Genomic DNA, 18,437 nt, shown 5'->3' on the forward strand with positions numbered 1-18,437 from the left:
TCTCTCTCTCTCTCTCTCTCTCTCTCTCTCTCTCTCTCTCTCTCTCTCGTTAGCGTCTGGTGTCAAAATTACCACTGATTGTTAGGAGAAATTCGTTTTGTTCTTTGTGTTGATGGCTATTCAAAATGTACAGGGCCTTTGGAAGGTGTAGGCTTTGGTGGTCGGGTAAAGTCTGTGGGTTTTATGGCATTTATCGAATCTTTAAACTAAGGTGCTCTGTAATGATCTCGTCAGCAGTGATTGAAAATGGAGCCTTCGAGCTGGTGGGAGGAGAATTACTTTGAGTGTCTGGTAGTTGTCATCCCGATGTGTGTGATGACATCCTTCCATCGGGCACTTAGGCTAAACTATAATTAGGCGAAACTCCATTTCTTCAAAAGTATCCGGAGAGTAGGTTGTTCCCTAGGGGAAGCTGGATGAATTTGTTATAAACTATGAGGTTGACCATTTCCTCTTATACGGCGAGCGGGACCTTCCTTATAATTTCAGTCTTTCATCTTCCAGGTATTGTGGTGCATATAGTCCCTATAAGAGGCTTGGCAGTACCACTTTAGTCCTCTTTGGTGTTGGAGATTATTTGGTACGCCATTTATTTATTTTGCTCCAGGTCTGTCCACTCTATTGATTAGAAAACTATTGTTAATAAGTGGCGTCCCTCCACGTGAAGCAGCGTGGGAGGGCAGGACGAACGTCTCGTGCGTGTCCCGTCATTCACTTGAACCATTAAGGCCGAGGCTCGAGAGACCAAAAGGCTTTAAAAGATAATCAAGGATGAGCAGAAATGACAGGAGAAGAACAGTCAGGATTTAGACAAGGGAGACGGTTTATCGATCAAGTGTTTGTAATCAAACACTTATGTGAAAAGTTTGAAAGTAAATGGAAAAACTGTACGCAGCATACATGGACTTTTATCAAGCTGATGACAGAATCAATAAAGAGACATTGTAGAGGGCGTTGAGAATGTATCCTTAGTATTCGGACTCAAAAAACAGTTTACATGATGGAAGTGAAGGTGTCTTAGAATATATAGGCAGGAGGGTGACTGGTTTGTTGTAAAAGTGGGTCTGAGATATAGGTGTGCATTGTCTCTGTGGCTGCTCAATGGCATTTTGGATGGAGGGAAGCAATGAATCATGTAAATGGTGGTAGATGCAAGTACAAAGTGTGGGATAAGAAAATGAATCATGAATGGAATGTGGAATGGTAAATGTTTGTTTTGACTGGGAATACTGAAAAGAGACTTCAGAAATTAGTATGAGTTTCAAAGTGCTTGCAAGAAAAAACATTTAATAAGAGCAAATTTAAACTGAATAAGGTTATAAAACTGGTGGGGAATCGTAGGCAATATGGATGGTGGAAATAGGGTAAAAACTGATTATCATGCTCATTTAGGTGTAAATATAACAGGTGATGGAACAATGAAAGAAGGGGCGAGTCACAGAATAAGTGACGCAAGAACGGTAACAGGGTATGCGCAAGAGATTATGTTGGGCCTTGATTGTTTATGGAAGCTTAGGCTTGAATGTACGAAGTTGTTTTTGGCAATTAAGAAAAAAATTGAAGTTGCTGAGATGTATGTTTGCATAGTTTATGAAGGGTAAAATGAACTGAATGGGTGAGATATATAGAAATGTGTAATGGTAAAAACATTAACGTAAGTGAAAGGATGGATCAGAGTATTTTGAGAGTGTTTGATTATTTGTAACGAGTGAATGTCTGCAGTTTGGTGAAGGGGGAGTACAATTCAGAAGTGTTTTGAAGTACGGGGAGAGAAAAACTCAGAGAGGGTTGGATGGATGGCGTGAAAGGGGTATTGGAAAGGAAAGGTCTTAACTACCAGAGATGGTGGAAGTACATGAAAGATAAGAGTGAATGACACAATGTGTTGATGAGCTTTCTTTGTAGGTGAATGAAGAAGCTGATGTGGAAATTTTACTGCACAGGAGGTTCATGCACTATTCAGCAGTTAAGGTTTGTATGTATCGGTGACAGCTATATTGTCTTGCCTCAGGAGCTAACTCTCTGGGGGGGGCAATAATATACAGTATATATATATATATATATATATATATATATATATATATATATATATATATATATGTGTGTGTGTGTGTGTGTCTGTGTGTGTCTGTGTATGTATTAGAAGCGAGAGAGATGTGTATGTATTAAGAGAGAGAGAGAGAGAGAGATTGCACTTCGTTGTTTATAAATGGACACTAATCCAAAAGCTTATCGTATATTAGTCATGTTTAAAAGATTACATACCCCACGCCTAGCTAACGAACGAGTGTTGTTTAAAATATCATTAATCCCAGCAAGTATTAAAATTATTACAAAATGTACCGATGTTATCGGTTTCTAACATCATTCATTATATATTATGGGTGGCAATCGTTCGCGGTCGTTGGTTGGTTTAGATTAGGCCAACTTGATGCCAGCACGGGCTATTGCTCTAAAACGAGCCATGGGTGTGGTGAGGTTGATCAGTGTTGTCCTAATTTTTCGTTACTTCTTGTGTATATATATATATATATATATATGTGTGTGTGTGTGTGTGTGTGTGTGTGTGTGTGTGTGTGTGTATTATATCATAGAAATCACAGGTTACTTCCTCGAACAACTGGACACGGTGTTCAAAGTTTCGCAAAAATGTCTTTCAAGTGCACGAAGATGCAGCAAATACCCTTTGCCTCTGATTAGATAACTGTGTAATCAATCGGAAACGCAAGACAGGCAACACGCAATAATGACTGTTGTGGTGATTTGTCTCATCATCTTCTGGCCGAAAAATTTTCGAGATTCCTTTTAACATCTTATGTAGGATTACTGGGTGAATTTATTTTAATGGTCCAAGATTTTCTAACAAAAGAGAAAAAAGCAAATCTTACTAGGTGTCATGAACACCAAATCAAGGCGCTATTTTCCATCCTCCTACTAAATATATTGAATTATTATTATAGTTTTTTTTCGCGGAACCCGTGCCGACAGAAAGCTGACTTAATCTAATTGAAAACGACAATTTTTCGCGGTCATTTGAAGGTTCGGTTAACTTCGGTGTTTAGCCGCTTCAGCCCCTTTAGGCCATAGGCTCAGGGTTCAGGCTGTAAGTTTGTAACAGTTACCGAGTGTTCTTGAGAACGGTGACGTGAAGTGGTTTGTTCCCTGTGGTGGAGCTAAACTAAGCCATAGGTTGGTGGCCTTTTCGCATAATTTTATAATGATTTATATTTCCATTTTAAGTGTGTAAATCTTTCATCCTGCAGGCAAGAGTGTAAAAACCATGGGAACGTGTTTCACCTTTACGAGATTTGATGGTGGCAACATTCTCCTGGTTGTCTGTTTTGAAACTTACAGCTTCATATTTCACTCCGCATTGCCTGTTTTATTTGGTGTTTATTACATTATTTGAATATCATCATAGGTGTTTTCAACACATGCTCTCGTCCTGGTGGAAAAGTAAGTTGTGTAGTGAAACTGCCGCATGGTTAGAATAGTAAGTTAAGTGGCTCAGGCCTAGGCTATAGCTTTGGAAAGTAACCTTGGATCACATCCGTACCTTGCTCAGATGTTGAGTAAATTTTGTCCTGGGTTTTTTAAACTACAGTGATTTATGCAACGAATGCTACCCACGGCATAGGCCCATTGGATTAAGGTGCTATACTACTGGCTATTAAGCATGTTTACTGATGTCCACTGGACAAACAACATGCTGACACCAAGGATGAAACATGTCACGTTGTAAGAGCACTCGAGCACTCTTGCAGAGTGTAGGCCTACCGGGCCTACCAGTCTGTTTTTGAAATGCTAGCTATATGATGTTATTTATACTAGAGAAACCTTACTATCCTATATTGTTGGTGTGCTGTAATTGCAACACCAGTCAGCCATTTTTTTTCTGGTATTCAAGGAAGAGAAGCGTAGATATATAGTGTATATGTGAACATAGTTGCTGTTTTTCATCAAGTTCGCCACCAGACAGGCTACATATTTCAGAGCATTTTTCATTCTTTAAATAGCGAGACGAATCTAGGCTATATATGGTATACCAAATGGAGAACCATAAATTGTTGGTTGAGATGAAAATTACTTGTATTTATGTAGTGATGCCCTGTTTGCCAAATGTAAAAGGTTTCGTTCTGAGGAGATTACCATATCATATAGGATAGTCCCTTGATCTGATTGTGTGGACGAAAATTTCCATGACCTGGTTAGTGGCAAACTGAGACCCTATTTAATTTGTTTTTATCAGTGATAAGATAGCGTTTTTTCAAGTGAACCTTTGGATTCTGTCTTATTTCCCCCGTAAAACACGGAGGTCGGGATTATAAGTATGATATGCCCCCATAATTTACCGTACATTTGCCATGACGGCTAACACCATATGCAGACACAGAACAGTTGTTTTCAAATCTGAACAATTTATGCCCTAGACAAGGCCTATCGGCGTATCAGGGGAAGTGGAAAAGCTAAGAAATTCAAACCATATCCGAAATAGCGGTAAAGTTTAACCGATAAGGTTTATAACTACGATGACATTTGGGATGCAGATATATGTCAAGCTTGTACGATATACTTGTAGAGTGAATTCTAATTTAAGCTGTTGAAAATGTTATCATATCCCTTCAAGCCGTCTGGACAACAATGCATATTATCAAGCTTGACATTTTGTTAGTCTTCAGAGACTTCCTTTTATTAATCTCATTTCATGGATATACTGTAAATATGCCATGTAATCATGTAATATTTCTACCGACAGCATTTTGTCGATAGAAGACTTCCTCTACAATGACTTTTTTTTTCTGTAACTCATGCGCCCAATTGTCTTACTGTCAAAACTCAAGTATAAACTTTGTTCACTTGACCCAAGATTCATAAAATAGCGATGAAAGGGGTTTTAAACTTAAGTGAAATATGACACAGTGGTTTTCATACATATAGCCTATAGTTATATATATATATATATGTATATATATATATTTATATATATATATATTTATATATTTATGTATATATATATTTATATATTGTATTTATATATTTATTTATATACTTAACGTGTTTATTCTTAAATTTACAGTATATATATATATATATATATATATATATATATATATATATATATATATATATTGGTGTGTGTATGTATTAATTTGATTTGGTATGCATTCCCTCTCTATATGTGTATGTATTAATTTGATTTGATATGCATTCCCTTGTTATTTGTGTATACATATGTATATATATAAATGTATGCATATGTACTTCTTATTGCTTGTACTTTATCATATATTTGTGTATTACTTGCTTATTTATTTATTGCATATTTTTGTTCCAACGGGGAGACGAACCGTCGCCTTTCGAATATTCTTCAGCGTGAGCTTGAATCGGTCATCAAAACTTTCCAACAAGGCAGTTTAAACCAGTCCTGGTCGTCTCGGCCGTAAGTCACTTTAGGCCGTAACATCCAAAATAATGTAAGACGTTATGTTTATGGTATTTACCATTATTATTTCATGTTTTACGTACATCCCCAAGGGGCTGGTACTAAACACGGCGCCCGTTTTGCACGTGAACGTGCTTACGGCCGAAACGACCCGAATGCGTTTAATCGGCGGTGGGGTTCAGTGGGTGAAGACCCCAACTCGCCTAAGCCGTCACCAAGTTCATTTTCTTTAGCTGTCGTAGCTTGACCCCAGCTACATTGGATTGATACTAGAAGAGATTAGCGTTGCTGCCATGTCTTTAACCTCCAATAAAAAGGGAATTTTCTGTCATCCTCCTTTATGATACAGAAGTAGAACTCGAAAACCAAAACACCATCCCTGTGTGTTATGAAATATCACATACATTCCGTCAGGCTGTTAATACAAAGGATGCAGTGAGAAGTTGCCTGTACTTCTTGAGAAATATACATTTCTACATTTGATTTGTGCAAGGGCATACAAATTTTTCGATGTCCAGGTTTTTCCTTTAATCATTGGTTCTGTGGCAACCCTCTAGTTGTGTATGTATATGCATATGGACGTAGTAACTCACACTGAATGTTGTTACAACCATTCGAATAAAATCAAGAGAATCATATAGTTCCCACTTTCGGTTTTGGTTTTTATATTGCCTTAAGAATTTTATTTCAGATTATGTATACATATATGTATCACACATTACCACAGGTGAATAATAAGATGCGGGGTGTAGGTCCTGACCGGTTTCGACTTTATTTCCAAGCCATTGACGAAGGACTGATACAGAGTATAAGGTCGCCTATGGTTGGTATGTTTATCAGTATTGTCCCCTGAGAGTATATTGTGATTTTTAGCCAGATGAGTTTTGAAAGCCACTCCAACCTCGACACTGGCCTGTGGTGTGGATATGTAGTCTCTAATGGTTGTATATGTTCGTCAGTACTGTTCCTGTAGTATATATATTTGTGACTTCTTATACTCTGTATCAGTCCTTCTTCAATGGCTTGGAAATAAAGTCGAAACCGGTCAGGACCCACACCCCGTCTCTTATTTTTCATCTGTGGTAATGTGTGGTAAATGAATCACGTACAAAAGTGATAATAATCATCACATGTATATATATATATATATATATATATATATATATATATATATATATACACACACAATTGTATATATATATATATTTACATATACATATATATTATACACAGTATATAGATATATATATATATATATATATATATATATATATATATATATATATATATATATATATATATATATCAGATAGTACCTCTGAATTGTCTGCAACAGGACTGTCTACCAGTTCAAAGCTCTGTGCTTCAGGCTAGCGCTCCGTAGGGAGTAGTGCCGTCAGTGCACCTCACGCGGTGCACTGTAAACACTACTTAAGGTTCTTTGCAGCATCCCTTCGGTCCCTAGCTGCAACCCCTTTCATTCTTTTTACTGCATCTCCATTCATATTCTCCCTCTTCCATCCTGCTATCCAGCCTCTCCTAACACTTATTTCATAGTGCAACTGCGAGGTTTTCTTCCTGTTACACCTTTCAAGTCTTTCTACTCTCAGTTTCGGTTTCAGCGCTGAGTGACCTCGTAGGCCCCAGTGCTTGGCCCTTGGCCTAAATTTTATATTCCATTCCACTCAGGCTAGCGATGGCCTTGCAGGTATTTACCTTGGTGTTGGCTGGGGTCCATTCACAGGGTATACGGTGTTGCTTTGCTTGGATAATTGGTTAGTTCTAACGACCTATGCCTCCTCGCATTTGTCACGACCTGAGGATTGTGATAAACTGGGAGAAGTCGGATCTCATGCCCAAAGAAGCTGGCAAAGGGTAATGATGGAATCCTTCTTTTGAATTAATGATAAGCCGTTCATAATTGGTGGACTGGAAAAACGAGTTGGTTTTCCTCCTACCAAGAAGTTGAATTAACCACTCGAAATTGAAATTGTCCATGATCGGGTGTGCGTACGTAAGTGCGTAACTTCAACCGAGTGCGTAGTTGCGTAAGCTCAAATCGCACTGCTCAAGACGTGTACGACTACTTGAGAGGTGAAAGGCATGTAGCTCCCCTTATTTTAATTTGAAATGCCATATTTCTCTCCTTGTAAAAGGGAACCAGTGTAAGAACCAGTTGAAGAACCAGTATGAGAACCTGTTTAGGAACCAGTTCGAACAATTATGGAAGGAACACTAGGAATAAGTTGTTTACACCATGTATCCTCATACTAAGAAACATTAAACATTAAACAGCCTTTCCCTCAACCCTAACCAGAAATGAAGATTCGTCCATCTACGACGTCAGGTCCTAGTTCAGGCTAAGAGTAGGCCTGGGTTTATTAACCTAGGCTGGTGTATCACACTTGTATTGGCCTATACCCAGAATTGAATTGTTATAGGCCTATGTAGGCTAGTCTGAGTTAATTGTCCTAAAATCAATGGTTGCGCCCGAATGTAAGTCAGGGCAATTGGCATACCAAGTCACAAGTAATAACAACATCGTTATCAAACAATTATTACAAAAGTACCTGGGCATGTTGGTAGGTACTGCAGCAGCGAGAGTCTTTCCTTTTAGATTCTCATGTCAGAGCCCAGGCAGGTGAGAGTTCCGTCAGTCTCAGTAGGAACAACCATTCTGCATGAGCTTCTCCACCTGTGCTCGCTTGATTGAATTCTATAATTTTATATAAAAATATTTTTTATATATTGATTTATTATTTAGTTATATTTTTATCTGTTCGTGTTAATGACTTACATATGTTTGTATTCAATTATGTATTTATCTTTTTATTTATATTGATATATTTAGTTTTTCAGTTTGGATATATGTAATTTTTTCTGTTTTTGCATTTATATGATTTGGTATATATATTTGAGATTTATTTGTTATGCATTAATTTTTTATATATTTACCCACATCATAATGTGTTGAATTACTTATCTATATTTATTTCCTTTATATTTACGTTAATAATTTATGCATTTACATCCATTTTATATTTGTTGATTTATATTTATATAAATTTTTTTAATGATTTATTTATTAGCTATTTGTTTAATTAATTATATATTTTGATCAAATTAATATTATATTTCGATTTGGTTTCATATATGGTTATATTAATTACTTTATAGTTATTTATATCTTAGTATTTTTTTTTTATTTATATGTTTATTTTTTGTATTTTTCTTTATCACATTCTTATACTTTTGCTTATATGTATATACTGTTTTTAAACGCCCACGCTATACATAATACCTACATACATATATGTATATATATAAATTTTAGTTGAATGTTTATATTAACTTTTTATTTATTCCTCTGTTTGTCTATATTCTTTATATATTTGTTTATACACATGAAGATATATTACATTATATGTCAACATTCTGACAGTCACTGTAGTTACATCACAAATAATTATTTTATTCATTTTACGTTTTAAGGTTGCTCTTCACTTTTATTTAAAAAAAATTTTTTTGGTACGTTTAATTATATAGCTGAATGAAAAAGAAGGTAAATTTCACTTTCGTGTCAAATAATTGAAATATATGAGAAATTAGGTAGGCAAGTTTTGTGATGTCATTATTTTGGGCATTGAAAAAAAAATACCCAAAAACATGCTTTCTACTATTAGGACGCCGTAAAAAATCTGCAAATTTTAAAATTGTATTTTTTCGTCATGGACGGAATATAAAAAATTTCTTTTTTACGAGTGAGAGGATGAGAACGGGTGAAGCACTGCATGGGGCTAAATCTAGTTTGGTCCGTAGGGCGTGTAGCGCCGTCAGTGCTCCTCACGCAGTTGACTGAAAGCAATACTTAAGGTTCTTGGCAGCGTCCCTTCGGCCCCCAGCTGCAACCACTCTCTTCCTTCTGCTATACCACCGTTCACATTTTTTCTTCCATCTTACTTTCCACCCTCTTCTAATTGTTTCATAATGCGACTGCGAGGTTTTCCTCCTGTTACACCTTTTAAACCTCTTAGGCTACTCTAGATTTTTCTTTTCAGCGCTGAATGACTATACGTCCCAGTGCTTGGCCTTCGGCCTAAATTGTATATTTTATCTTCTATCTAAATCTACCTCTATTTATATATCAATCATTTTCTAGTGACCGGGGAATTTGTATGGTAAACTGAGGCTTTGTCATACAGGGTAATTTGTATATTCAATAGTATTTTTGTTCTCAGTGACAGACTGAAGCTGGGAACTACCAAGGGTACATGACAGGGCGCCCCACCAGAGTGATAACCGATTCGTTTTCTGCAATGGATTCCTACTATCTATATTGGCTGACAGATGCGAACGCCACGCCTTCTTTTACAAGGTAAGCAAGTTGCAACAGAAGGTCATGTATTATATCTTTCTGTCTTGACTACTAAATATTTTAGACGTCTCCCACTGGTCTATCTTCCATCATGAATTCCTCCCTCTCCTAACAATTATTTTACTGTCAATTTCCGATTCAGCGCTGAATTACCTCAAAGGTCCCAGTACTTGGTCATTTTGGTGGGCGTCACTGACCCCAAGTACTAGTAGCGCCAGATAAGTCAGTTACCCCTTTAAGGAGGCTGGTATGTTGCTTCCTTAGTGTTAAGGACCAGCCTTTCATCCCTCCTTTTAATTTTGCCTTGTCGTATTTGGTTGCTGATTGAGAGCATTTGGTTTTCCGTTCGGACAGGAAGTGAGGACGTAGGGGATATTATGTAATTACGAATCGTAACGGTAACTTAGTCTATCTCGGGCAAAAATGTGAGGATTATAATTGTTTAAGTGTACCCTTCATTATTTTCATGAAAGAAAACGATATCCAGCTGTTCTTCGGTCGGTCACTATAGAAAACCATGTTTTATTTTTAGTAATTTTATTCTTGCTGTTTTTATATGATGCACGTTAAAAGATGATGATGATGTTTTTATATGATATAACGGGTAACCATTTCTGTTGTGTCGAAATCGAGTGCAAAGTCATTTGGTGCTTATTAGGCCGACAGGATATGGCTGAAAAGTAGTGATTTTAAGGAGACCAATCAGTGATTGTTAAATAATGTAGTGGTGAACGATTTTTGTACGACGGCGCGGCTAAGCACAACTTTTTAAAGTGATCTTAGTTTTTCAGATTTTGTTGATTTAGATTTAGTTCGATATAGATATCCAACTAAAAATTTGACTGTAGTGAGTCAATAAAAAACGCGTAACATCTCCAAGACAATTTTTGAGCGAAGCCACCTTCCAGTGTCAGATTGGAAAAGGATTTATTGTTTTATGTATACTGTTACGTTTTCTAAATAGTGACGGTTAGGACGAGATCGCATGCATAATATCCAATTAGAGATTAATTGGAAAAGAATATTTCTTTTTCTTAGCTTCGGCTTGGCACCCCCTTGATATTAGCTTGTGTGTGTGTGTGTCTCTGTATGTGTGTGAGAGAGAGAGAGAGAGAGAGAGAGAGAGAGAGAGAGAGAGAGAGAGAGTGAGTGAGTTGGGATGGGTTTGTCTCATTCATGCCACCAGGGAAACAGAGGGGATTACCATCATAGAGGCACTCAATTTAGTCGATGGTAATGCGACAGGTCTGCGGTAATAGATTTCTTTTATCTGATACAGACGAACTTAATTCTCTTTGTTACGTCTTACTTCTTTCGTTTGACTTTTTATTTTTTATCGCTTTTATAAAATAACCAATTTCATCGAACTTTTATGATGTTTCATTATCAGCTTCAGAGAGGAATCTGTTTTCATGTTATTTTCCTTGAGTTTTGTTTCTGTTGGCATCTTTAGATTGACACTTGTATCTGTATGCTAAAAATGATGCAGTTAAAGTGTGAATGTGGCACTGACCGTTGCGTAATTTCTCTGGAGCCAACCCTGGTAGGGGAGACAGGAGTTCAGCATTGAACAATGTCTCAATATACATATGCATATACATGCATGTATATATGTATGTATATTATATATATAATTATATATTTATTAATATATATATATATATATATATTATATGTATATATATATATATTATATATATATATGTATGTATATTATATATATAATTATATATTTATTAATAAATATATATATATATATATATATATATATATATATATATATATATATATATATGCTTTCTCTGCCCTCAGTGTATTTCTTACATCTGGGCGCTGAATGACTAACTGATGTACGGTGCTTGGCCGTTAAGTGTAAAATCCATATTCCATTCCATTCCTTGCTTCTGAGCTGTGCAGTACCTTCCCTGTTTATATGTCGACGTGTGTGTGTATACATGTATATATATATATGTATTATATATACATATGTATACATACATACATACATACATGAATACACAAACACAATCTTGTAGGGGTTAGTGCCGGCAGTGCACCTCATGCGGTGTACTGTAGGCATTACTTAAGGTTCTTTGCAGCGACCCTTCGGCCCTTAGCTACAACCCCTTTCATTCCTTTTACTGTACTTCCGTTCATATTCTCTTTCTCCCATCTTTTTCCCACCCTCCAAACAATTGTTTCATAGTGCAACGGGGAGTTTTCCTCCTGTTACACCTTTCAAACCTTTTTACTGTCAATTTCCGTGTTAGCGCTGAATGACCTCAGATCTCAGCGCATGGGCTATGGTCAGAATTCTATATATTCCTCACACACACACACATCTATATATATATAGTATATATATATATGTGTGTATGTATGTATATCTATATATATATGTCGTAATATATACTATCTCTATATATATTCTTTATAGCTCCTCAGTATGAGAGGGTTTGTCTTGAGGACCCACTATCTTTCCCCTCTGCTGCACCGAGGGTAAGGACGTCATTTCCCAAATGTTTGACCAGTAGTGTACCTTGCATGTACTGAAGGACGAGAGTGCGAAAGAGGGACATGTGCTGTAGCTGTCCCGTTTTGCTTGCCAGTGTTTTCCCCGAGTAATTATTGTCATCATCATCATCATCTTAGATAAAGCCAGCCTTGTTCTGGCAGGGGCTCTTGGTCCAGGGCAGCCCGTAAAAGGTTTTCGCGTTTACCGCAGCTGCCTAATATACCTCAGGGTCACCGGAGATACTGCTTGGTTGCCCTTGTTTGATGTTTTAGTTTAAGCTGGCCGTATGGCAGCTTGGGTTCTTGCTCTTGGGCAACCCGTAAAGGGTGCCGTTGTATTGAGCACGCTGTACGAGCACGTGTGATATCGCCGAGTCCCTGTGTCTCGAACTACATCCTCCCAAGTTTGACCGTGGTCGCTGACTACCTGTTTACCGCTGGGGGATTAGTGCCGTCAGTGCACCTCGTGCGGTGCATTGGCCCCTAGCTGCAACCCCTTTCATTCCTTTTACTGGAGCTCGTTTCATATTATCTTTCTTCCATCTTACTTTCCACCACTCTTAACAATTGTTTCTCAGTGCAACTGCCAGGTTTTCCTTCTTGGTTACACACCTTTCAAACCTTTTTTTTCTCAGTTCCCCCTTCAGCGCTGAATGACCTCATAGGTCCTAGCGCTTGGCCTTTGGCCGAAATTGTATACTTCATTCCATTCCTGACTACAAGTGGGAATTCTGAGTGAGAAAGGTCTGATTGAGTCTTGGTCGATATCCGTGTAGACAGGAGCTTCACATGTGCCCTTCGAGAATTGATTGCAAAGTCAAGTTGCGGAATAATATCGATCATGAAAGGTTGTGTAGGGTGAGCATTAGAGAAAGTTGTTAAATATTTAACATAGGTCCCATTTGCATAGAGTTTTTTGCGCTAAGTATAGTTTGTTAATCATTCAGTTATCAAGGTCAGAATCATAGCATCTGACAAAATATGTTTTGATTAAAGAAGTCACTGAAGACATCCTTGGTATATGCCTGTGCAAAATTGCCCGCGTTTTATATTTTATTTCAACCCCTGAATGGATTCACTGTTAGTCATTATTCAGTACTCTAACCATTTCATTTACTGAACAGATAGAACAACGTGAGTCATTAATGTTCCTTTATAAAAGGTGAACAGTATATTCATGGAAACCGCGGTGAGAAGAAATATCATATTGTTAACAAAGGTGCAAGTGTAATGAGATCCCCGAGATGATCCTGGCAGTGTTTAAAAAGCAGTTGGCAATTACTAGATAATACCGGAATAACTCTTGCAGTATTCATTCAAGTCTTAGAATGGAATAAATCTCTTTCGATCTTGGTATTATGTAAAGGGAATATTATCGTCCATTCATGGAAAGTACTTTTGCGGTGATCTTTTTAACATTAGTTATTCATAAATTTTTTTGTTCTCAAGTGGTTTTTTCATTTTTTGCATTCGTTATTTTTGTTTAATGGTTAAAGGTACGACTGGTTCTTTTATTTCCCTTTTACCGCACCGTTCTTTATAGTTTGTTGTAATAAATCGCCTGCTCTTAAACTTATGTAGCTGTACCCCAATATTTTTTTTATGTTTATCATTTGATATGTAAGGTTAAAAGTTTATACTATTTTATTGATGATTAACAGCTCTCCTAGGGCTGGCCCGAAGGTAGACTACGGGGAACCAACTGGTTAAGCAACGGAATTAAGTAAAGTACGAATCCGAACCAAAAAAGAAATTAATAAAATAATTTTATTAGCCGGCCGGAGACATTAAGAGAGCAAGACTAAAAAAACTGATAGCCAACGAGAAACTATTCTGACGTACGTCCGATAAAAGTAATAGAGCAATTTTATTAAAGAAATAAAAAGAGCAAGACTTAAAAAGAAAATGATAGCCAGTGATCTATTCTGACGTACGTGTAAGTAGCATGAACGCAAACATTTTTGTGTAATTACAGAAAAATAAGTGTGAGAAAAGAAGTGACACAATGTAAAAATCAGGAAAATGTGCAGTTGAAATTACAGGGGTAAGGAGGCCAAGTTTCCCATTTACCCTTATTTCCCTTGCTTTTATTAAGTTTCTGCCATCTCCTTGTGTTATATCATTGTCCGTTTGTTATTCCAATTGCTAATATCTCCTCATATACCTTTTGTCGATGGCCGCATGGGTCGAAGTCGGTTGAAATTCCCTTAGTTCGATGTAGGTCACGTAACTTTGGCGACGTCTTTATGAGCTGAGCCTAAATTGGAATGTGCTGTATGGCATATTGCCTCAGCAGTTAAGCAGGTTTAGACCTTTTGGTCGCCTACTTTAAAGTTCAAGTGAGGCTCCGCGGAGACTGTTACCTTCTTGAAAGTATTGTCTCATCCGGGTAGAGGGTTTCACGTAACTTTCTTTCCTCTTTATATTTTCTGCTGGCAAATTGGCTGCTAATAACTGAGGATCCCGTAGGGGGCTAGTGCCGTCAGTGCACCTCATGCAGTGTACTGTAGGCGTTACTTAAGGTTCTTTGCAGCGTGCCTGCGGCCCCTACCTGCAACCCTTTTCGTTCCCTCCTTTCATATTCTCTTTCTTCCATCTTACTTTCCACCCTCTCCTAGCAGTTGTTTCATAGTGCAACTGCTAGGTTTTCCTCCTGTTACACCTTTCAAACCTCTTACTGTCAATTTCCGTTTCAGCGCTGAATGACCTCATAGGTCCCAGTGGCCTTTGGCCTAAGTTCTGTATTCAGTCGCCTGGGTCACATTGTTACCAGTCCCGGCAGATGACCGATGGACATTGTAATGTCACATGTCCTTATATTAGATACAGGCCTAAGGCCTGCCCACCAAGCAGTCCAATTGTCCTTCATCATCTATTGCAACATACTTTAATATGTATTATGTTGATTAATATTGCAAGTCATCCACAAAAGCTTTGTACTTTTAAGATAAGTTATGCCGTCCATTGCTGGGACTTTTTAATTAATATATTATGGTAAGGATAGATTTAGTTGGCTTCATGCCCTCTTTATAATTGTTCCTTAATAAATTAGTCAATTTTTTTTTCTAAAGGTAAATTGAAACGATTAAAAATTATTGTGCAGTCCTCATCATTGCATAAGAAATTTGATTGTTTAGGGGGCGTATTTAAGGCTTATAAGACAATATTTGTCAATGTTGATTGTGTAGAACCTCGAATATTCCTTTTCCCTTACGAATGGGAGCAGTCGCTGAATTTTTTAAAGTGTCCTACAAACTTCTGAAAGAAATTTCAGTACAAAAAGCTTTAAGTTACTAAGTACGGTACTGCTGCCTAAAGAGCTGAAGTAAACTGGTCGATTTCAAAGAGAATATCCCTGGGGACCCATCGACAAGCGCTGAATGGCCGAAAGTGCCCCAGTGCTTAGCACGACAGCCTAAATTTCATAAAATTAACCTTGAGACCACTGTGCCTTCAAGAATTCTTCAGTTGCTGATGAACTGCCTGGGAGTGTATGTTGGTGATTGTCCACGTTGTTGCTTCAATTGCCTTGTTTTTCACTCACGTTGAAAGATTTGCAGCTCTTTGTTGCTGAAGTAAAGTACTGAAAATTTCCAAGCGTCATATGTTGGACGCTGGTCCAGAGCTCCAGAGGCTTGCAATCTTGGCCTCAAGGATGTGATTTTCAATAAATGAAACATAAATGACTTCAAACACAGCCGTTCGTCTCTGTTTGGATTGATGAGTAGTTTGGACTTATGGCTTGCACAGATCTGACTTGTTGCAGAAATTGTAGATTATTATGTTTTGCCAGTTATATTGATGTAGGTAAGTTATATCTGCAGATTATGAAACTGGTAAAAGAAAGCAAGAGCGAATGCCTAAATTAGCCCTGCAGACATACTTAAGAGGTAAAGTGAATTAGACCAAACATAAGAGAGCAATGTCTTCTGTAAACAGATTATGATTTTAAGCTATATTACACATCAGTATTTAACTGTCACGATGAAAAAATTTTATGCAATCAAGGGAGGCAATCTCGAAAGAGAGATCGACACATTACTCATATCCTTAACCTAGCAGATTTATGGATTGGTGGTCCTGAATATCCTACATAATATTTTCCACACACATCAATTTTGTTTCATGGCCAAAGGCACTACAGTCCGATCTGATGGCAAACCATCAGTCCATCATTGTCTTAGTTCAGACTGATTAGTGAGCTATATTACCCTACGCACGGCAGTTAAGACTGATGAGCTTAGATGCCCTCTGGGGGACACAGGGAAGCATAAAAGAGACAGATACATGATCCACCCAGGGGGCACCCCAGTGATTCAGGATTTTGTTTGGAGCAGGAGGTGCAACCGATCATTCTAGATGGTTCTTTGTGACGCAGGTTAATGTGATTCGTAATTCAGGTATGAGAGTTTCACTATTATGCGTGATTTTCATGGAATTTCGTGTGGTCATTCAGCAGAGGTGGCTATTGTGTAATATAGGCCTTTTTATTTTTTTCACCCATGGACGTTGTGATTGTGAAAGCAGATCATTGATTATTCCGTTTGAACTCGTGTAGATTCGTGTAATAATAGTAAACGCCAGCGTTTTTACATGGTCTCGAAATGAACAATAAACCCACAGTTGTGTGTTTGAATATCACGTGTACAGGGAAGCTTTCTTCACGTTAATTTGTTGGCCGTATCCGCCCAAGAAACACATTACGAAGATAAGAATACGTGAAAACCACGATATACTGCCAAGTTGAAAGCATATTCCGGTAAACATCAACAAAATTATTTTGTCTCTTGCATGATTTAACGCTCAAGCCGATAATACTGCTAATCCTGACTTACTTTCGGCATCTCGTGCACGATCGTGTCGTCAGCTATTGGTCGTCCTTCCTCGTGCATGTGGGTCGAGGTTGGTAGCCCTGAAGAGGAATGATTATTCTTATTGGGTGCCAACTTGATTTCTTCTTCGCCATCAGGATAACGATTTTGGAAATTTCAGGTGTTGCAAATGCCTGGTCCCCGTAGCGGGATAGTGCCGTCAGTGTACCACATGTGGTGCACTGTAGGCATTACTTCAGGGTCTTTGCAGCGTCCCTTTGGCACCTAGCTGCAACATCTCTCATTTCTTTTGCTTTACCTCCATTCATATTCTCTTTCTTCCATCTGACTTTCGACCCTCTCTGAAAATTGTTTCCTAATGCAACTGCGAGGTTTTCCTCCTGTTACACCTTTCAGACCTACTTACTGTTAATTCCCCTTTCAGCGCTGAATGACCTCATGAGTCTTAGCGCTTGGCCTTTGACCGAAATTCTATATTCTGATCAGTTATAAATGTCTGAATGTCAGGTCCTACAAGATTTAGGTTACTGTTCTTGAGCTCTTATTATTTATGATTTTATTCTCAGGTTAATGATAGCGGTTTGGAAAATGTCGGATGTTATAAATACCTGGATGTTAAGCTCTTATTATTTATGATAATATATTCAGTTTATGACAGCGGTTTGGAAAATGTCGAGTGTTATAAATACCAGGATGTCAGGTCTTCCGAGATCTAGATTACTGTTCTTAAGCTCATTATTTCTGATTTTATATTCAGATTTATGAGTCGGAATGGTTTAACCCTGTAAATCATTAAGCAGAAAGAACATACACTTATATTCGTACATGTAGGCAAGCTTGGCTCTCACTTGATAAAAGAGACCAGAATAGCATCAAGTGCATTCGCAAATCTATATATTCTCTTTAGGTTTATAGTCGCCACATTATAAGGAGCGTTTTCATGACAACAGTAGGTTCTGCTGAAAGTCAGTGGCATATTTGTCATATTTGTAAGGATGTTCATCCAATATTTAGTAGCTGAAGACCGAATGTGGCACTGATCATTGTCTTACCTTTTCTGCTGAACCACCAGCCACCCCTTGCTTTAATATATGTATATATGTAATATATATATGTACATTGTATAAATGTATACATTTATGTATATAACATTATATATATAGAGTATATATACATATATACATACACGTACATTCATACATACATACATACATACATACATACACAAACTTCAATACAGCACACGTGAATGTTCCATTTTGTACCAGGCACA

The 18,437-nt window shown here is 37.5% G+C and overlaps 1 protein-coding gene across 2 annotated transcripts in view; it reads left to right on the forward strand.

Moving 5' to 3' along the window:
• The first annotated feature begins 3,027 nt into the window (after positions 1–3,027).
• Prp39 (pre-mRNA processing factor 39) overlaps positions 3,028–18,437 on the forward strand; it is a 165,198-nt gene continuing 149,788 nt past the window's right edge. The window contains exons 1-2 of one of the 2 annotated variants that reach the window (XM_067106595.1): positions 3,028–3,189; positions 9,682–9,818. In XM_067106595.1, the coding sequence (XP_066962696.1) occupies positions 9,715–9,818 (104 nt within the window). In that variant the 5' untranslated portion in view covers positions 3,028–3,189; positions 9,682–9,714. The remainder of the gene's footprint in view (positions 3,190–9,681; positions 9,819–18,437) is intronic. The other variant, XM_067106597.1, reaches the window with a different exon arrangement.

This window comes from Macrobrachium rosenbergii, chromosome 7 (assembly GCF_040412425.1).
Source record: "Macrobrachium rosenbergii isolate ZJJX-2024 chromosome 7, ASM4041242v1, whole genome shotgun sequence".
In the NCBI taxonomy this organism is placed as follows: domain Eukaryota; kingdom Metazoa; phylum Arthropoda; class Malacostraca; order Decapoda; family Palaemonidae; genus Macrobrachium; species Macrobrachium rosenbergii.